The 22,255-nt window shown below is 42.4% G+C and overlaps 1 protein-coding gene across 41 annotated transcripts in view; it reads left to right on the plus strand.

Moving 5' to 3' along the window:
• rims2a (regulating synaptic membrane exocytosis 2a) overlaps nucleotides 1-22,255 on the plus strand; it is a 1,173,408-nt gene that overhangs the window by 273,441 nt on the left and 877,712 nt on the right. The window contains exon 1 of one of the 41 annotated variants that reach the window (XM_087986316.1): nucleotides 21,759-21,983. The exons of the other annotated variants lie outside the window; for them this stretch is intronic. Coding sequence (XP_087842442.1) covers nucleotides 21,880-21,983 — 104 coding nt within the window. The 5' untranslated portion in view covers nucleotides 21,759-21,879. Of the gene's footprint in view, nucleotides 1-21,758; nucleotides 21,984-22,255 lie in introns of those variants that run through there. 41 annotated transcript variants of the gene reach the window in all.

Consider the following 22,255-nt stretch of genomic DNA (forward strand, 5'->3'; position numbering starts at 1 on the left):
GCAACATGACCTCCCAACTCCTATACTCAGTGGTCTGACCAATAAAAGAAAATATACCAAATGCCTCTTCACTATCCTATTTACCTGCGACTCTACTTTCCAGGAACTATGAACCTGCACTCCAAAATCTCTCTTCAGCAACACTCCCCTAGGAACTTGCTACTACGTGTGTAAGTCCTGCCCTGATTTGCTTTTTCAAAATGCAGCACCTCACATTTATCTAACTTAAACACAATATCTGCCACCGATTACTGGGCCTCTTGCTGAGATATTTGTATCAATAGTCACAGGCGAGCTGCTGGAACACTGGAGGTTGGCTGACATGGTGCCACTACTTAAGAAAGATGGTAAGGACAAGCCAGGGAACTATAGACCAGTGAGCCTGACGCTGTTCGTGGGCAATTTAGAACATAGAACATAGAACATAGAAAAATACAGCGCAGGGCCCTCGATGTTGCGCCGATCCAAGCCCACCTAACCTACACTAGCCCACTATCCTCCATATGCCTATCCAATGCCCGTTTAAATGCCCATAAAGAGGGAGAGTCTACCACTGCTACTGGCAGGGCATTCCATGAACTCACGACTCGCTGAGTAAAGAATCTACCCCTAACATCTGTCCTATACCTACCACCCCTTAATTTAAAGCTATGCCCCCTCGTAATAGCTGACTCCATATGTGGAAAAAGGTTCTCATGGTCAACCCTATCTAAACCCCTAATCATCTTGTACACCTCTATCAACTCACCCCTAAACCTTCTTTTCTCTAATGAAAACAGCCCCAAGTGCCTCAGCCTTTCCTCATACGATCTTCCTACCATACCAGGCAACATCCTGGTAAACCTCCTCTGCACCCATTCCAGTGCCTCCACATCCTTCCTATAGTATGGCGACCAAAACTGCACACAATACTCCAGATGCGGCCGCACCAGAGTCTTATACAACTGCAACATGACCTCAGGACTCCGGAACTCAATTCCTCTACCAATAAAAGCCAGTTCGCCATATGCCTTCTTCACTGCACTATTTACCTGGGTGGCAACTTTCAGAGATCTGTGTACATGGACACCAAGATCCCTCCAAACGGACCCCACCACCAAGGATATATTTCCCTCCCCTCCCCTATCAGCATTCCGTAAAGACCACTCCCTCCGTGACTCCCTCATCAGATCCACACCCCCCACCAACCCAACCTCCACTCCCGGCACCTTCCCCTGGAACCGCAGGAGGTGCAAGACTTGCGCCCACACCTCCCCCCCTCACCTCCCTCCAAGGCCCCAAAGGAAACTTACATATCCGCCACAGATTCACCTGCACCTCCACACACATCATCTATTGCATCCTCTGCACCCGATGTGGCCTCCTCTATATTGGGGAGACAGGCCGCCTACTTGCGGAGCGTTTCAGAGAACACCTCTGGGACACCCGGACCAACCAACCCAACCACCCTGTGGCTCAACACTTCAACTCCCCCTCCCACTCCACCAATGATATGCAGGACTGCTCCATCGCCAGACCACAACAACACGACGGTTGGAGGAAGAGCGCCTCATCTTCCGCCTAGGAACCCTCCAACCACAAGGAATGAACTCGGATTTCACCAGTTTCCTCATTTCCCCTCCCCCCACCTTGTCTCAGTCAAATCCATCGAATTCAGCACCACCTTCCTAACCTGCAATCTTCTTCCTGACCTCTCCCCCCCCACCCCAGTCTGACCTATCACCCTCACCTTGACCTCTTTCCACCTATCACATTTCCGACGCCCCTCCCCCAAGTCCCTCCTCCCTACCTTTTATCTTAGCCTGCTGGACAAACTTTCCTCATTCCTGAAGAAGGGCTTATGCCCGAAACGTTGATTCTCCTGTTCCCTGGATGCTGCCTGACCTGCTGCGCTTTTCCAGCAACACATTTTCAGCTCTGATCTCCAGCATCTGCAGACCTCACTTTCTCTACCAAGATCCCTCTGCTCATCCACACTACCAAGTATCCGACCATTAGCCCAGTACCCATCTTTTTGTTACTCTTACCAAAGTGAATCACCTCACACTTAGCTATATTGAACTCCATTTGCCACCTTTCTGCCAGCTCTGCAACTTATCTATATCCCGCTGTAACCTGCCACATCCTTCCTCACTGTCTACAACTCCTCCGACTTTTGTATCCTCCGCAAACTTGCTCACCCAACCTTCTAGCCCCTCCTCCAGGTCATTTATAAAAATGACAAACAGCAATCGTCCCAAAACAGATCCTTGCGGAACACCGCTAGTAACTGCACTCCAAGATGAACCTTTACCATCAACTACTACCCTCTGTCTTCTTCCAGCCAGCCAATTCCTAATCCAAACCTCCAACTCACCCTCAATGCCATACCTCCGTATTTTTTGCAATAGCCTACCATGGGGAACCTTATGAAACGCCTTACTAAAATCCATATACACCACATCTACCGCTTTACCCTTGTCTACCTCCTTAGTCACCTTCTCAAATAATTCAATAAGGTTTGTGAGGCACGACCTGCCCTTCACAATACCATGCTAACTATCCTTGATCACATTATTCCTATCCAGATGTTCATAAATCCTATCCCTTACAATTCTCTCTAAGACTTTGCCCACAACAGAAGTGAGACTCACCGGCCTATAGTTACTAGGGTTATCCCTACTCCCCTTCTTGAACAAGGGAACCACATTTGCTAGCCTCCAGTCTTCTGGCACTATTCCTGTAGACAACGAGGACATAAAAATCAAGGCCAATGGCTCTGCAATCTCCTCCCTTGCTTCCCAGAGAATCCTAGGATAAATGCCATCAGGCCCAGGGGACTTATCTATTTTCACCCTTCCCAGAATTTCCAGCACCTCTTCCCTACATACCTCAAAGCCGTCCATTCTAATTAATTGTGACTCAAGACTTTAGGGCGGCACAGTGGCACAGTGGTTAGCACTGCTGCCTCACAGCGCCAGAGACCCGGGTTCAATTCCCGACTCAGGCAACTGAATGTGGAGTTTGCACATTCTCCCCGTGTCTGCGTGGGTTTCCTCCGGGTGCTCCGGTTTCCTCCCACAGTCCAAAGATGTGCAGGTCAGGTGAATTGGCCGTGCTAAATTGCCCGTAGTGTTAGGTTAAAGGGGTAAATGTAGGGGTATGGGTGGGTTGCGCTTCGGCAGATCAGTGTGGACTTGTTGGGCCGAAGGGCCTGTTTCCACACTGTAAGTAATCTAATCTAATCTAATTCACATCGGCAACAATGTCCTGTTCCTGAGTGAATACTGACGAAAAGTATTCATTCAATGTCTCCCCAATACTTAGCCTCCACATGCAACTTCCCACTACTATCCTTGACTGGACCTATTCCTACCCTAGTCATTCTTTTATTTGACATACCTATGAGGAGAAAGTGAGGTCTGCAGACGCTGGAGATCAAAGCTGAAACTTTATTGCTGGAACAGCACAGCAGGTCAGGCAGCATCCAGGGAACAGAAGATTCGACGTTTCGGCCACATGCCCTTCTTCAGGACATACCTATAGAAAGCCTTAGGGTTTTCCCTAATCCTAACAACTAAGGACTTTTCATGTTCCCTCCTTGCTGCTCTTAGCTCTCTCTTCAGATCCTTAATGGCTACCTTATAACTCTCAATTGCCCCAATTGAACCTTCACGCCTCATCTTTACATAGGCCGCCCTCTTCAATTTAACAAGGGATTCCAATTCCTTATTAAACCACGGCTCCCTCACACGACCCTTTCCTCCCTGCCTGACAGGTACATACTTATCAAGGACACTCAGTAGTTGCTCCTTGAACAAGCTCCACATATCAATTGTGCCCATGCCTTGAAGCCTACTTTTCCAAGCCACGCATCCTAAGTCGTGCCTCACCGCATCATAATTTCCCTGCCCCCAGCTATAACTCTTGCCCTGCAGTGCACACTTATCCCTCTCCATCACTAGAGTAAAAGTCACTGAATTGTGGTTACTGTCCCCAAAGTGCTCACCTACCTGCAATTCTAACACCTAGCCTGGTTCGTTACCCAGAACCAAATCCAGTATGGCCTCACCTCTTGTTGGCCTGTCTACATATTGTGTCAGGAAACCCTCCTGCACACATTGGTCAAACACCGACCCATCCAACGAACTCGAGCTATAGCTTCCCCAGTCAATATCTGGAAAGTTGAAGTCCCCCATAACAACCACCCTATTACTTTCACTCTTCTCTTGAATCATCCTTGCAATCCTTTCTTCTACGTCTCTAGGACTATTAGGAGGCCTGTAGAAAACTCCTAACAGGGTGACCTCACCTTTCCTATTCCTAACCTCAGCCCAAACTACCTCAGATGGCGAGTCTTCATCCATCGTCCTTTCCACCGCTGTAAACTATCTTTGACAAGCAATGCCACACTTTCCCGTCTTTTACCTCCACCTCTGACCCTACTAGCGCATTTAAACCCTGGAACCTGCAACAGCCAATCCTGTCCCTGTTCTACCCATGTCTCCGTAATAGCCACAACATCGAAATCCCAGGTACCAACCCACGCTGCAAGTTCACCTACCTTATTTCGTATACTTCTTGCATTGAAGTATACACACTTCAAGACACTTTCCTGTTTGCAGGCACCCTCCTTTGAGATTGATGCCATGTTCCTAACCTCCCTACACTCCAGGTCCTGCACCCTAAAGCTACAGTCTAGGTTCCCATGCCCCTGCAGAGTTAGTTTAAAAACCCCCCAAGAGCACTAGCAAACCTCCCCCCAAGGATACTGGTGCCCCTCAGGTTCAGGTGTAGACCATCCTGTTTATAGAGGTCCCAAATTCCCCAGAAAGAACCCCAGTTATCCAGATACCGGAATCCCTCCTGCACCATCCCTGTAGCCACGCATTTAACTGTTCTCTCTCCCTATTCCTCGACTCTCTATCACGTGGCACGGGTAACAAACCAGAGATAACAACTCTGTTTGTTCTGACTCAGGGCTTCCAACCTAGCTCCCTGAAAGCCTGCCTAACATCCTCAGCGCTCCTCCTACCTATGTCGTTGGTGCCAATGTGGACCACGACTTCGGGCTGCTCCCCCTCCCCCTTAAGGACCCGGAAAATACGATCAGAGACGTCACGTACCCTTGCACCTGGGAGGCAACATACCAAACGTGAGTCTCTCTCGCCCCCACAGAACCGCCTATCTGTGCCCCGGACTATCTTGGAGGGAATCCTGAAGGACAGGATGTACATGTATTTGGAAGGGCAAGCACTAATTAGGGACAGTCAGCATGGCTTTGTGCTTGGGAAATCATGTCTCAAACTTGATTGTGTTCTTTGAAGAAGTAACAAAGAGGATTGATGTGGGCAGAACAGTGGACATGATCTACATGGACTTCAGTAAAGTGTTCGACAAGGTTCCTTATGGGAGGCAGGTTAGCAAAGTTTGATCTCATGGAATATAGGGAGAACTAGCCATTTGGATGCAGAACTAGCTCAAAGGTAGAAGATAGAGGGTGGCTTTTCAGACTGGAGGACTGTGACCAGTGGAGTGCCACAAGGATCGGTCCTGGGACCACTACTTTTCATCATTTACATACATGATTTGGATGTAAACATCGGAGGTGTAGTCATTTAGCTTGCAGATTACACCAAAATTGAAGGTGTACTGGACAGCAAAGAAGTCTACCTCACATTATAAGCAAGATCTTGATCAGATGGACCAATGGGCTGACCAGTCAGGCTCACTGGTTTATAGTCCCCTGGCTTGTCCTTACCATCTTTCTTAAGTAGTGGCAACATGTTAGCCAACCTTCAGTGTTCCAGCAGCTTGCCTGTGACTATTGATACAAATATCTCAGCAAGAGGCCCAGTAATCACTTTCCTAGCTTCCCAGAGTTCTAGGGTACATGTGATCAGGTCCAGGAGATTTATCCACTTTTACGTATTTCAAGACATCCAGCATCAACTCCTCTGTAATATGGGCAGTTTTCAAGATGTCACCATCTATTTCCCTCCATTCTGTATCTTCCATATCCTTTTCCACAGTAAACACTGATGCAAAATATTCGTTTAGTATCTCCCCCATCTCCTGCAGCTCCATACATAGGTTCCCTTACTGATCTTTTGAGGGTCCCTATTCTCTCCCTCGTTACCCTTCTGGTCTTAGTGTATTTATAAAAATCCTTTGAATTATCCTTAACTCTACTTGTTAAAGCAATCCCATATCCCCTTTTTGTCCTCCTGATTTCCCTCTTGTGTATTCTCCTACTGCCTTTATACTCTTCTAAGGATTCACTCTATCTATCCTGTCTATACCTGACATTTGCTTCCTACTTTTTCTTAACTAAAACCTTATTTTCTGTAGATTAGATTAAATTACATTACAGTGTGGAAACAGGCCCTTCGGCCCAACAAGTCCACACCGACCCGCCGAAGCGCAACCCACTCATACCCCTACATTTTCCCCTTATCTAACACTACGGACAATTTAGCATGGCCAATTCACCTAACCTGCACATCTTTGGACTGTGGGAGGAAACCGGAGCACCCGGAGGAAACCCACGCAGACACGGGAAGAACGTGCAAACTCCCCACAGTCAGTCGCCTGAGGCGGGAATTGAACCCGGGTCTCTGGCGCTGTGTAGTCATCCAACATTCCCTATACCTACCAGCCTTTCCTTTGACTCGAACAGGAACATATTGCCTCTTGACTCTCATTATCTCATTTTTGAAGGCTTCCCTTTTTCCAGTCATCCCCTTACCTGCAAACATCTACTCCCAATCAGCTTTTGAAAGGTCTTGCCTAATACCATCAAAATTTGCCTCCCTCAAATTTATAATTTCAACTTTTAGATCTGGTCTATCCTTTTCCATCACTATTTTAAAACGAATAGAATAATGGTCACTGGCACCGAAGTGCTCCCCCACTGACACCTCAGTCACCTTCCCTGGCTTATTTCCCAAGAGTAGGTTAAGGTTTGCACCTTCTCTAGTAGGTACATCCTCTCATTGAATCAGAAAATTTTCTTGTACACATTCAACAAATTCCTCTCCATCTAAACCCTTAACACTATGGCAGTCCCATGCTAAGTTTGGAAAGTTAAAATCTCCTACTATAACCACCCTATTATTCTTAGATATCTGAGATCGCCTTACAAATTTGGTTTTCAATTTCCCACTGATCATTAGTGGGTCTATAATACAATCCCAATAAGGTGATCATTCCTTTCTAATTTCTCAGTTCCACCCAAATAACTTCCCTGGATGTATTCCCGGGAATATCCTCCCTAAATATAGCTGAAATGCTATCCCTTATTAAAAATGCCACTCCCCTTCCCCTCTTGCCCCCCCCCCCCCCCCCCCTTTCTATCCTTCCCATAGCATTTGTATTCTGGAACATTAAGCTGCCAATCCTGTCTGTATCTGAACCATGTTTCTGTAATTGCTATGGTATCCCAGTCTCATGTTCCGAACCATGCACTGAGTTCGTCTGCCTTCCTTGTTAGGCCTCTTGCATTGAAGTAAATGTAGTTTAATTTATCAGTCCTACCTTGTTCTCTGCTTTGTCCCGACATGTCCAGACTATTTAACCTACTTCTTTTCCCAATTATACCAGTCTCAGATTGATCTCTTTCCTCACTATTTCCCTGGCTCCCACACCCCACTTTAGTAGTTTAAACACTCCTGAACAGCTATAGCAAATCTCCATGCCAGTATATTAGTCGTCTTCGAATTCAGGTGTAATCCATGTCACTTCTACCCCAGAACAGATTCCAGTGATCCAAAAATGTGAACCCTTCTCCCCTGCACCAGCTCCTCAACTATGCATTCATCTGCTATATCCTCCTATTCCTACCCTCACTAGCATGTAGCACCAGGAGTAACCCAACTATTACTACCCTCGTGGACCTCCTTTTTAAATTTCTACCTCGCTTTCTATATTCTTCCATCAGAATCTCATCCTTTTCCCTTCCTGTGTCATTGGTTCCAATGTGTACAAGGACCTCCTGCTGATCCCTCTCTCCTTTGACATCATTCTGCATCCTCTCTGAGACATTCTTGATCCTGTCACCAAGGAGGCAACACACCATTTTGATTTTTTGCTGTTGGCCGCAGAAATGTCTGTCTGTGCCTCTTAATTGGGGGGGGTCTTGTTTTGCACATATTGTCTGCCAAGCTCCCACATGACGATAGAATCGACACACGAATTGACCCCACTTTCTTTCTCTGCAGACTCAACACATTCTGTATTTTTCACTCTCATTAACTTTGTTTCTCTGTTTTTCTCTTCTGTCTCTCCAATCCAAAATTGTATGTCTTTCTTTTTCTTCCAATTAGAACCTACTTTGATATGTTTTGAAATTCATAATCCCTCTCTTTCATGTCTCTGATCCGATATATGTTGATGGTTTTGATGTTTGGCCACAGAGCCATGGAATGTTTGCTGACTCTTAGCAAGATCTTGCCCCTGTCCTGTGCCCATTCTTTGTCATCCTTCATGTTTCTTGTTTTCAGTTGCTTATTCAATTCTCTTTTGAAAGTTGCAATTGAACCTTCCTTTCGAGAACCTTTCAGACAGTGAATTCCCAATCCTAACACCTTCCTAAAGTTTTTCCTTGTGTTACCATTTGTTCTTTCGCCAGTCACCTGAAATCAGCGTCCTTTGGTTCTTAACCAAAGGGAACATTTGCTCATTTTTATTCTATTCAGATCCCCCATGTTATTGAAGATCTCTAACAAATCATACTTTGAGCTCTTCTTAGACAAACAGATCATTTGCTCTAATCCTCATAACTGATTTCCCTCTTACCTGGAACCATTTTCAGAAATGTTTTGTGCACCTTTTTAGAATCATCATAACCTTTCTAAAGTGCAATGCTCTGAAATGGGTTAAAGCTCAGCCAGTGTCTAGTAAATGTTCGCCAGTACCGCCTTGCTTCGGTAATTCATGGCACGATGTTAAAGGGATTTCGATGTCCTTTCACACGTAATGCTGTAATTTAGCATGGTAGGACAGCAAGCAATTATGGAAATTAATAGCAAATTGACTTTTATTAGAGGATTGGAATACGGGACTAAAATCACAATTGTAGAGAGTTTTGCTGAGACCACATCTGAAATATTTTTTGCAATTTTGATTTCCATGTTTTAAGGAAGGATATATGAGATGCTGAATAAAGAGGTTCCATACTGTCAGGAATTTAGAAGTGTGAGAAAGGATCTGATTGAAAAGGCAAAGTTCTGCAGGACCTTAATATTTAAATGCTGATTGATTCTGTTGATCAGGGAACTTAAGCACAGGGGCACAGGCTTGGGAGTAGGGGCTAATGATTTTGGATTGAAATGAGGAGAGATTACTTCACTCAAAATTGAGAATTCACTATCCCAGAGGATATGTTGTGGATTTTTTCTTTTTGAATACATTTAAGGGCGGCACGGTGGCACAGTGGTTAGCACTGCTGCCTCGCAGCGCCAGAGACCCGGGTTCAATTCCCGCCTCAGTCGACTGACTGTGTGGAGTTTGCACGTTCTCCCCGTGTCTGCGTGGATTTCCTCCGGGTGCTCCGGTTTCCTCCCACAGTCCAAAGATGTGCAGGGTCAGGTGAATTGGCCATACTAAATTGCCCGTAGTGTTAGGCAAGGGGTAAATGTAGGGGTATGGGTGGGTTTCGCTTCGGCGGGTCGGTGTGGACTTGTTGGGCCGAAGGGCCTGTTTCCACACTGTAATGTAATGTAATGTAAAAAAAAAATGTAATGTAAAAAAAAATGTTAAAAAAATGTAAAAAAGGCTGAGATAGACAGGTTTCTGAGGGTAATGAGGGATATGGGAAGCAGGCGAAAGTTAGAACCCAAGATCATCAACAGTTGGATGATAGAGCAAGCTCAGTGGTCAACTTCTGCATCTTGTTGATCCTTTATTTGTAAAGCCCAGTATCCAGTATGCCTTAATCTGCTCTCTCATTTTCGATGATTTCTGGACCTAAATCTCCAGATTTCTCTCTTTCTGAGACATCTTTATACACTTACTTTATATTGGGCATAATTGTATCATGTTTTTTGCCAGATGCAAATCATGTCAGGTTTGGTGGAGTGAATCTTGTTGTGAGGCTGTATGGATTTTCTCCCTGTGTCTTACCAAACTCTCTGCTTTAATTGCTAGTTGTACCCTCTGTGAGAATCATTTCTGTCCCATCATAATTTGCACTGTTTCCAGTGCAACTCACCACTCACTGGATTTCTTGGAATTCACTGGCGACCCTGGAGCCAGAGCCATCTTTAAAAGTCCATTGTACACCCTGATTTTTACTGTAATTTGGGGGCTGCCCTACACCATTCCTGATATTTACCTTGGAAATGTGGCAAACAGAGGGACGTAGAGTCATAGAGATATACAGCATGGAAGCAGACCCTTTGGTTCAACCTGTCCATGTTGACCAGGTAACTGAAGTAAATCTAATCTTATTTGTCAGCACTTGGTCTGTATCCCTCTAAACCCTTCCTAATCATAGTCTTCGCTTGTCCAACCTCTTTTTTTTTAAGAGCGTAGGAGACTGAGGGAGGACCTTGTAGAAGTGTATAAGATCATGAGAGGCATCGATAGGGTGTTAGGTACATTAGTCAGGGGTAAACGTAGGGGAATAAGTCTGGGTGGGTTGCTCTTTGGAGGGTCAGTGTGGGGCTTGTTGGGCTGAAGGGCCTGTTTCCATACTGTAGGAAATCTAAATCTAAACATTTAAAAGACATCTGAATGGGTATATGATTAGGAAGTCAAATACCTTCTTAGATCTGATGTATGTTTTAGGTCAATGTTCCAAATTGTCTTCCTGACCTTTTCTCAGAAACAAAAAGTTCACAGGACTAACCAAAACTCCTTTCTCTGTTTCTTAAAAAAGAAAATATAAATTCTCAAAACAATATGCTACACCTCTTTCTTACCATGTCTTTAATGGTGGTGATAGTTTTTTTTAAAAGTTGAAAATAAAAACTATTAAAGCTTACACTTATGCAGAAAAAAATGTGTGCTCCAAAGATGAGATTAACTTACCTTGTCTGCAATGCTGAGGGGGATATGTTTATATGTCAGTGTTACCCTATTTTAGAAATTTAATACAGAAGGAAGAACATTGCTTTATAAAACATTATTATTTCCAGACAATGCCCAGTTCATGTCATAAATTTGAATTATTTCTCTGATTATATCAAGAAAGTTGAATATTTCACAGAAAATATTATAGCTTTACTTCAGCCAATGGATCAAGGCCAGTTGTTACGTTTCAGGTATCTTATCTAAGAAAGGCATGGCTTCAGCTGATTAATGAAACCAGTGGAGAGAACAAGCTAACAGATTGTGAATTTTGGTGAAATTTCAGTTGAATCATTGTACTCCATGGTATGTCTTGGGATATGAAGTGCAACCATCAGCATTGTAGTTTAGCAAAAGCTTTGTGCAGAATGTATGCAGGATTTTTATGAATGTTGTGAAAATGCAACTAACGTAAATGAGATGATTAATTAGACAGGCAGGTGATGTGAAGGAGCTGTTGGAATCTCTCAGTTAAGCTTTATTAGATAAAGATTTGATGGATTTGGAGAAGATGATAGTGGGTTTGAGGGAGAAGAATGATTTTAAAGACAATGACAATGTTCAGCCCAATGTTCAACTCTCTCACACTCCCCAGTGACCTGTGGCTATCATTTCACATAAAACACCATCCTGCACCCCCCAGCTCTTATTATAGAATCTCTACCTTCTGTCCAGTGCACTTTGAAAGGGTTTGTCCTGTCAGGGAGTGCAGACTCAGGGGAAAAAAAGCAGTCACACTTGCAAATGGCATTTATGAGTCAGACTCATTTTGTATTCCTCACAATGGAGCTCTGATGTTTAATATCCAAGTATAAATGATTTTTCCCTCAGAGATGGGGAAATTGCAGTCACTACTCGACCAGTGAATCTTTTCTGGAGCTGGCATTGGCCAGTTCAAAGGTTTCAGTGGTAAGTGGAAAGTTTAAATTGCCGTTCACATCAGACACCCCTTGTCTAATGCTAACTACTGAAGAAGTAGTAGCATCTCAAAATCACAACAAAGAAATTCAGTAATTTAGTATTGCTGACAAAAACGTAGTTTGTCAATGTTAAGATATGGATTCTACAATAACTCATAGCTTCATAATTTGCTGAGAGTTGTCAAACTCATTGAATGTTTGTCAGGTGAAGTGACTCCGAAAGCTTTTGATTTCAAATACACTTGCTGCACGCTAACCTGGTGTTGTGAGACTTCTGACCTTGTCCACCCAGTCCAACACTGGCACCTCCACATCATTAAAAAAATGTAATAGCTATAAGTCAAGGTGCTTATACACTCAAAACATTCATTTTTAAAAATTCACTTGTTGCATGTAGCTGTCAGAGTTAAAATCAGAATCCTTTCATTATGTTTACACCACACATTCAACAGGGTGAAATATGTGAATCCACCACAGGCTCGTTCAACTAATCTTTCATTTCCATCATAGTTTAGATGCAATGTAAATAGTTTTCATTACGTTTTGTTACTTGTTCAGAAGGCAAATTTGGTGACAGTAATGACCATTTTTTTTTGGATCCACTCCACATCTCAGTGCAGACCAACTGCACCCTTCAGGTGTATGTGTGTCTCATTTTACTGGGCACAAGATACCAAACTAACACTGCATTTCATTGCAGCATGGAAAGCTGGTTCCATTCTCTCTGAAATTTCCTTTGGTGTGAATGGATTTCCAGCCTAGGTAAAGCCCCAAGAAATTACCTGCACTTTGTGCTTTCCAATAATTTTGACCTAATTCCCAAATTGTTTTACCCTGTTCAATTTGTGGTGAAAACATACCAAAAGAGGACTGATCTATATGGACTTCCGTAAGGTGTTTGGCAAGGTTCCGCATGAAAGACTGGTTAGCAAGGTTAGATCTCATGGAATTCAGGAAGAGCTCGCCATTTGGATACACAACTGGATCGAAGGTTGAAGACAGAGGGTTGTACTGGAAGATTGCTTTTCAGACTGGAGGCCCTTGACCAGTGGAGTGCCACAAGGATCAATGCTGGGACCACTACGTTTCATCACTTATATAAATGATTTGGATGTGAACATGGGAGGTGTAGTGAGTAAGTTTGCAGATGACACCAAAATTGGAGGTGTTGTGGACAGCAAAGAAGGTTACCTCAGATTACAACAGGATCTTGATCAAGTAGGCCAATGGGCTGAGGAATGGCAGATATCGTGTTTAAGTTCAATAAATGTGAGGTGCTGCATTATGGAAAAGCAAATGAGAGCAGGACTTATATACTTAATGGGAAGGTCCTAGGGAGCGTTTATGAACAAAGAGATCTTGGAGTGCAGGTTCATAGCTCCTTGAAAGTGGAGTTGCAGGAAGATAGGATAGTGAAGAAGGCGTTTGGTATGCTTTCCTTTATTGGTCAGCGTATTGAGTACAGGAGTTGGGAGGTCATGTTGCGGCTATACAGGACATTGGTTCGGCTACCTTTTGACTATTGCTTGCAATTCTGGTCTCCTTCCAATCGGAAAGATGTTGTGAAACTTGAAATGGTTCAGAAAAGATTTACAAAGATGTTGCCAGGTTTTGAGGATTTGAGCTGTTGGGAGGTGCTGAATAGGCTGGGGCTGTTTTCCTTGGATCGTTGGAGGCTGAGGGGTGACCTTATAGAGGTTTATAAAAATTATGGGGGATACGGATAGGATAATTAGACAACGTCTTTTCCCTGGGGCAGGGGAGTCCAGAACTAGATAGCATTGGTTTAGGGTGAGAGAGGAAAGATGTAAAAGGGACCTAAGGGACAACTGTTTCAGAGAGTGGTGCGTGTATGAAATGAGCTGGCAGAGGAAGAGGTAAAGGCTGGTAAAATTGCGACATTTAAAAGGAATCTGGATGAGTATATGAATAGGAATGTTTAGAGAGATATGGGCCAAGTGTTGGCAAATGGGGCTAGATTAGGTTAGGATATCTGGTCGGCGTGGACAAGTTGAGCTGAAGGGTCTGTTTCCGTGCTGTACGTCTCTCTGACTCCAAAAGGTTTCTGATTTTAATTCTGACACCCAAATCCCACAAATGAATTTAAAAAGACACAGAACAGATCTGAGAGTTTTAAACTTCTTGATTTATAGCTGTTACATTTTAATGATATACATTTTGAGCCAACCATTTTTTTCTTTAAATTTTTTTTTCCCCTTTTCGTTAGAATGAATGTGGAATTTAGCAGGGTTTACTTTGGAAGTTGTCATCATTTAAATTGCAGAGTAATCAGTGTTAAGTGGTAAGTTTGAATTGACACCCCTTGTCTTTTGGTGACCATTGAGGAAGCAGTAGCATCTCATCAAATCACAGCAAAGAATTCAGTAACTTAGTTATTTGTGTTTGATGAACTGAAAAAGGCTGTTTAATCCAATTTTTTTATTCACTGATCTTCAGAATTATTTTTGGGCTCGAGAGCAAAAGTACGATCTTTTGTGATTAAATTAACGGGTCATTTCAGCCAATTTCAGTGTTGCCATTGAGAAAATTATGTTTAGATGTAGTCAGTTACTGTAAGATAGTATAAATTGGAAACTGGTTGGTTGCCTTTTTTTTTTCTGTACTTGTTAAGGAATTGTTCAGCAGTAACATATACCTCAAAACTTCCTAGACAAAAGAAAGGGTTGATGCCAGCAATAGTAAAAAAAAGGAAAAATAAACCATCAATAGCAGAAATCTGGAACAAAATTCAGTTCTTCAGAATGTATGAAATAAAAGAATGGGTTAATGCTTCCTGGTAAACTTGTGTGACAATACACATTGGTGGCAGTGACACCTCATTGTGGAGGACTAGTTTATAATTGTATCATTGTTTTTGGTCTAACATTCCCATTGTAATCTGGTGAAGGTGCTAATAATAGTAATATCCCGACACAATGTTAAAGACAACACAGCACACTAATATCATTGTGAAGGATAATTTAATTATCCGTTGAAGCACGCTAAGACTACAAAATGAAATTGACTCATCATTTTAACTCTACAGTCTGATCAGATGAGAGCCATCAAGTTACCCAGTGCAGAGCTAATTGTAACCTTTATAGAAACAACAGCATGGAGTTGCTGTAGAAGTGGTTGGGTTAAAAATGACACGAGCAGTAACACAATAGCACTAGTTAATAATTAAATATCTTGATGAATGTTACAAAGGAGTGGAGTGAACTCATTTTAAGCAAGATCCAATGATGTCAGTATGTGTTCTCTTTCAAGGTTGGATATTAACGTCTCTCAAAGAAAATAACATCAGGGCCCCTTTGTTAAACTCCAGTGGTTTTTAGTCCAATGTTGCTCATATTTTAGTTCTGTACGTTGATGGTTTGCTGGGATTTTAGTATAAATTAACATGCAATGTAGATAACACTCATGATATTACAATGTTAATGATATGAAATGTTAGTCAGAAGTATTGGATGGAACTTAATGCCCTTTCCTATTGTTGTGTTTGGTGGCTGGAGGTCATCTAATTGAATAGGAGACCAGTGGGATCCCCACCACTTCCCAGCCTTTGCTCCAATGAAATCTATAGCTGAAATGTCTGTGGATGACCTTCCTGCCCTGCTGAACAATTGAGGCCCTTAATGAACATTAAATTCCCACTTAAAAAGTTTGTGCTGCTACTATTGGTATTAACCTAGTGGTGGGTTGACCATCTCGAATCCTGGAAGACAACCCTTGGTTTACATGCCTATGCATAGCAAGCACCCTCTCACATTGAGGGAGGTCCCACTAAAGGCCATTTTCAGTTCCTGAGGTCCCTTCTTCTGTAACTCACCGGTGCCTTGTACCAATGGCATTCCTGGGTGTCAGTGGTTCTGTCTAACAATGAAATTTTTTTTTACATTACATTACAGTGTGGAAACAGGCCCTTTGGCCCAACAAGTCCACACCGACCCGCTGAAGCGAAACCCACCCATACCTCTACATTTACCCCTTACCTAACACTACGGGCAAGTTAGTAGGCCAATTCACCTGACCCTGCACATCTTTGGACTGTGGGAGGAAACCGGAGCATCCGGAGGAAACCCACGCAGACACGGGGAGAACGTGCAAACTCCACACAGTCAGTCGCCTGAGGCGGGAATTGAACCCGGGTCTCTGGCGCTGCGAGGCAGCAGTGCAAACCACTGTGCCACCGTGCCACCCACAAATGTTGCTGGCCTCTGAGTGGGCAATAATCCTTTTTAGGCAGGACCTTGACCTAGTCCTGAATCTCAAGGAATACCTAACACTGCCCAGTTAAGTGCTTGAATAACAGGTGCTTAATGGCACAGCTTGGCTGAGAGCTTTTGTCTGCTCTCCAGTCAATGGGTGAGCAAGAGCCCCTCTACATTTTTTTTAAACAGGCAATATTTATCTGGTACATAAAGCTAATAAGGCATCCTCACCAACTGTGCTTTTTATGCTTTTTAGAGTGATTTTAAGGGATTTAAATCTACAAACCTTGTCTTGAAGGTGTATTTGTTCAGTTTTGCCTCAGAAGGAAAGGAGGAGAGTGTTAGTCATTGGGGACTCAATAGTTAGAGGCTCAGATTGAAGGTTTGTTGGGAACGAATGAGACTCACGGTTGGTGTGTTGCCTCCCAGGTGCCAAGGTCCGTGATGTCTCGGATCGTATCTTTGGGGTCCTGAAGGGAGAGGGTGACCAGCCTCACGTCGTTGTCCATGTAGATACCAATGACATAGGTAGAAAGACGGATAGGGATGTAAGGCAGGATTTCAGGGAGCTCGGGTGGAAGTTGAGAGCTCGAAAAAACAGAGTTGTTATCTCTGGTTTGTTACCCGTGCCATGTGATAGCGAGGCAAGAATAGGGAGAGATAGCAGCTGAACATGTGGCTGCAAGGATGGTGCAGGAGGGAGGGTTTCAGGTTCTTGGATAATTGGAGCTTGTACTGAGGAAGGGGGGATTGTACAAACAGGATGGTCCTCACTTGAACCAGAGGGGTACTAATATCCTGGGTGGGGAATTTGCTGGTGCTAGTCGGGTGGGTTTAAACTAGCTCCGCAGGGGGATGGGAACGGAGGTGTAGTTGCAGTGCACAGGAGGATGAGAGTAGGAAGGACAGGGACAATATTTCAGGGTCACAGGAATGTGATAGCAGATGGCAAAGTGGTTTGAAGTGTGTCTAATTCAATGGCAGAAGTATCCGAAATGAGGTAGGTGAGCTTGCAGCATGGATAGAGACATACAAGATGATCAGAGGATTAGATAGGGGAGACAGTGAAAGTCTTTTTCCTAGGATGATGACGTCAGCGTGTACGAGAGGGCATAACTACAAATTGAGGGGTGATAGATTAAAGACAGATGTCGGAGGCAGGTTCTTTATGCAGAGAGTGGTAAGGGCGTGGAATGCCCTACCTGCTAATGTAGTCAACTCAGCCACATTAGGGAGATTTAAACAATCTTTACATAAGCACATGGATGACTTTGGGATAGATAGGGGGATGAGCTGAGGATAGTTCACAGGTCACCGCAACATCAAGGGCAGAAGGGCCTGTTCTGCGCTGTATTGTTCTATGTTCTATTACAGTAGTGATGACTGTATGTAATTGTGGAATTGTTAAAAAGTAAAGAATATATTTTGAAATGCAGTCTCTTCTCACTTCTGAATAAATAGAAATTATTCCATGCATGAATGGCATGTTTATAATCCCATTTGTTTTCTGTCTGTGGCAGAGTTTCAAAGGCACCAGGACATTAATATTTCACATATGATTTCTGATATGTGATGAAGCCTTGTGTTGCTTGCAATATCTTTCCTCCATTGCCTAACTGGGTGGGACTGCACCATCCTGTAGATTATTAGATTATTATTATTATTATTTGCAATGGCATGTCTTTCCCTTGGCAACATCATCTCAAAGTATAAGCACAGTTTCCACACAGATGCTGATGACATCCTGGCTCTACTACCACTTCTCGTACCTCCTCCGTTGTTGCTTATTAGACTGGATCTGGATAAACAGAAATTTTGTCCAATTAAATATTGGGAAAACTTGTGCCATTTTCTTCAGATGGTTGCGCAAATTCCATTCCCCAGTTACTGATTCCATCCTGCTTCCCATAAAGGCCTGAGAATAAACCAGACACTTTGTGACTTGGCTGCCATATTTGACCCCAAAACTGGTTTCAAACTTTTCATATCCTCATACTGGGATTATATATTTCCATTCTCATAACATCGTCCAACTTTGACCCTGTGGCAGCTCATCTGATGCAGAAACCCTCATTTGTGCATTTATTAGTTTCAGCCTTTGGATTATTCCAATTAACTCCTGTCTGTTCTCCTGCATCCTACTCTCTGTAAACTTAAGATCATCCATATCTCTACCGATTAAAAGTGTTTACCCTATGCGGCTGGATGTCTGATGTTGCTTTATGATGCTGATACTATCTTGCAATATTTTATCATGTTAAAGATGCTATATAAATTTGTTCTGGTCAAAAATTAGTCAGCACAAAGCAGCATTTCAGAATATACTTAAGACACAGGAATAGTGGGTCCACTGAACAAATCCAATGTCTAATTGTTGATGGGGAGCATTGCTTTGCTTGTAAGTCACATTATTATTTATTCCTACATTGTACAAGAATAATTGGTGTTTCATGGTTGTTGAAAAATGACTCCCATCCAGTGCTCACTTCTTGGTAATTTGTGTAGGTTGGTTAGCTCAGATGGTTAGAGCATGCATTGGGGTTTGCAGTTGCAGAATCTGTGTTTGGGGCGGCATGGTGGCTGAGTGGTTAGCACTGCTGCCTCTCAGCGCCAGGGGCCCAGCCTCAGGCAACTGCCTGTGTGGAGTTTGCACATTTTCGCTGTGTCTCTGTGGGTTTCCTCCGGGTGCTCTGGTTTCCTCCCACAGCCCAAAGATGTGCAGGTTAGGTGAATTGGCTATGCTAAATTGCCCATAGTGTCCAGGGATATCTGGGGTAAATATAGGGTAATAGGGTAGGAAAGGGCCTGTTTCCACACTGCAGGGATTCTATTCCACATGTAGTATTGCTGGAGTAAACACCAGTTTCATCCAGCTCAAATAGCTGCAGTTAAACATACAACAACTATGAAATTGTATATTAAATACTGCTGACAGTGAGGTCCAAGACAGTAATTCAAAAGAACAATTTGACAGTCTCTCAAACTATACAAAAAATCTCAAATAGCTTTACTGCCAGACATTTAGTTTCTTTTAACTATATTGGAAAATATGAGTGTAAATCTAGTGGATTGTTTCCTGTTGCATGGCAGGAGTGTGGAGTGTAACATCAAAGATAAAGACAACGGCAGCTGCTGTAGCCAAGGTGTTGTAAAATTTCCTTTTGTTTTTCAACAATAGGATATAGGACAAAACAGTGCTTAACATATTTATCTTTCATTTGTTGACCACGTGGGGGCTACTTTCAGACATTTTCCTGATCTTGGCTGACTGAAACAAATTGTCGCATTGAACAAGGAAGTTAGTGCTGTAATGGTGATGTTATTAGACTAGGAATCCTGGGCTACTTTTCTGGGGGCATGGGTTAAAATCCCATCAGGGTAGGTGATGGTATGTGAATTTAATTTTTTTTTAAGAATCTGAAATTAAAAATTGGTCTAATATCATTCATGCAATCATTTTTAGTCGTTTAGAAAGGCCATCTGGTTCACTAAAGTCCTTCAGGGTAGGAAATCCGCCATCCTTACATGTGACTCCAGATCCAAAGTAATGTGTTTGACTCTGAACTGCTGTCGGAAATTCTTTAGCAGTTCAAGGGCTATTTAAAATGGGTAGTTAATGCCAGTGATATCACATCCGTGAACAAATTAAAACAAAAAAAGTAGTCTTGCTTGCATGGAAATCTTGAGCTCTGGGCATTCCCGTGATAGACAGGAGCCAGGTGCAACTCTAGGTCAGAGTCAGACTTAAATTGTAAAAGCAAATGCGTTCTCAGCTTTTGTCTCTCGTAAGTTTGCACATTAAGAGTAGAGCATCGCATTTTATGTCAATCCATAATGTCCCTAAGTAATTTCATTTTCTATCAGGAACCTCCAATTAAGCATGCCTCTGAGGCTATATAATACTATTAGTCACATAACCCAAAAGTCGTAATTGACAATGATGAGCAAAAGTACTTCATTCATTCTGGTTACATTTTACCATCTAAACTTTTAGCAGAGTGCATTGGACAATGCCTTTGTTGTAATAACAAAGGATTTATGCACTAATCAGGTTTAGTCAACAGTTGAGGCATCTTGACAAAAAGATTTAATGGCAGAGACTGAAACACGAGATTCAACTTGAACTTGAGCAATGAACTAGATATATATGCCATTTTGACATCAGCATAAGGTCCGAGGGTTTACAATTCCTACTGGAAGATTGTGCTGGTGACCATACGGAAGAGGTTAGAAGAGGAATGCTATAATTTTGATGTGGGACTCAGAGCAACATTCTCTTCCTGCATCATTAAGAAATATATTTTTGCAAGTAAAAGCTTGTTTGTTGACCTCATCTGACCATTCTTTCCTATGTTACTTGTCTTGTAAGAAAATCCTCGACAACTTCTACACTCAGATCTCTGATCAAGTTCACAGTTGAATCCCAGTGAAGGACTTGATTTATTTATTATGCTCTGCTGGGTATTTCTTTTGCCGCCTAGAAAGGGTTTGAATTACTCCCTTGGTATTGTGGTCTTTTTGTTTAGTAATTCAAAACTGACATTTTGTGGATAAATCTTTTGCAGATGGATGTGGTGAAAATACTGGCTGTCACCAAGTCTAAAAGTGACATTAGGATGTCTTTAAACCGTTAATTTGAGAAGTCAAAGAATCAAAAGAATGACATTTACGTTTCATTGACTGTCTTCAGAGTAATTTGTTTAGTAAAAGCTTTTTACAAGGAATTCATGATCTCGAGAAAACTAAATGTCATGACTAATTTTGTAATATCACCCATTAATGACAGGTTATTAGAATGCATAATATTGAGAATGTTTGATAATGAGGCTGTAGCGAGAAAGACATTGATTTCAGATAAATCATGAAAAGTAATTTCTTTATGAAATAAATCTATTAGTATAACCTATTGTAGAGTGAGTTCAAGTATCTACATCCAAAACCATTTCTGATCTCAATAACAAAGTATAATTATTTTCCCTGCACACTACCTCATTACCAATGGTATTTTCAAAGTGATGTCTTTTCGTAAATCTTCACCAGCGGAAGACATTGGTGAACTAGATGGACTTTTTAAAACAATTGGAAATAATTACATGTGTATGACATTAGCCCAAGTTTTAATTTCAGATTTTCAAAAAAATTAAATTCTCACGTCGTCACTTGCCATGGTGGGACTTGAACCCATGTCCCCAGAAAATTAGTCCAGATATTCAGAACAGATAGGGAAGCAGGCTTAAATCATAAGAATTTGCTTAACTTCTTTTTCTCACTACTCTGTTATGTTGTGTGCATCTTGCAACTTTTTTTCTGATATCTGCAGTACCTTTTCCTCAGTCTCTGCTTTTGCTGCCTTTACAGTCATTAGACCCATGTACATACAACAATTAAATGTGGAACACCACTGGCAGGTTTGAAGGATGGTTGGTGAGGATTTTGACACATGATATAGCAAAGTCATTTTATGTGCAATGAATATCAAAGCAGAATGCTGATGTGTTGTTTTTTTATGCCAGCTATGATTAGATCATGATTAGTTACAGGAGAAGGAATCTTTTCCAGCATGTTGAATGATTTTCTCTCTTTGCTATATATGACTTAACGGGAGAAATAGAGTGCAGTATCAGAAACTTCAAAGTACAAGAGCACAATGTGTTGACTGATTTTAGTGCGAGTCAAGTAATTGGGAAACAGTGGAAATGGCAGAACACACAAAGGAGCAGATGAGCCAGATCTTCACTGCTGGATCAAGAAATCGACAATTATATGCCACACTACATTTTTCAGTTTGTACTTGCAACTGGTAAGTGAATTGAACCTCAGATGGTTAAGAAATCTGTCACAGAGAAATGTTTGGCAAAATAATGATGAAAATTATACATGTAAGGTTCATTTGGATTGTTACAGATATTTAAAACATGTTGTTCTGGAGGTGGAAAAATTACACCATTTATGTGGTTACCTCTACGTAAAACCTCATCTTTGTATTGGGTCACCAAGAAATTGGGACAAAAAATATTTTCTGTTGTAGTTCTATTGGGAAGCTATAATTCAAACAGACTGCTCCAATGTTGG

The sequence above is a fragment of the Chiloscyllium plagiosum genome, unplaced genomic scaffold (assembly GCF_037043375.1).
Source record: "Chiloscyllium plagiosum isolate Xiang-an unplaced genomic scaffold, Cpla_swu_hap1 HiC_scaffold_4, whole genome shotgun sequence".
NCBI lineage: Eukaryota > Metazoa > Chordata > Chondrichthyes > Orectolobiformes > Hemiscylliidae > Chiloscyllium > Chiloscyllium plagiosum.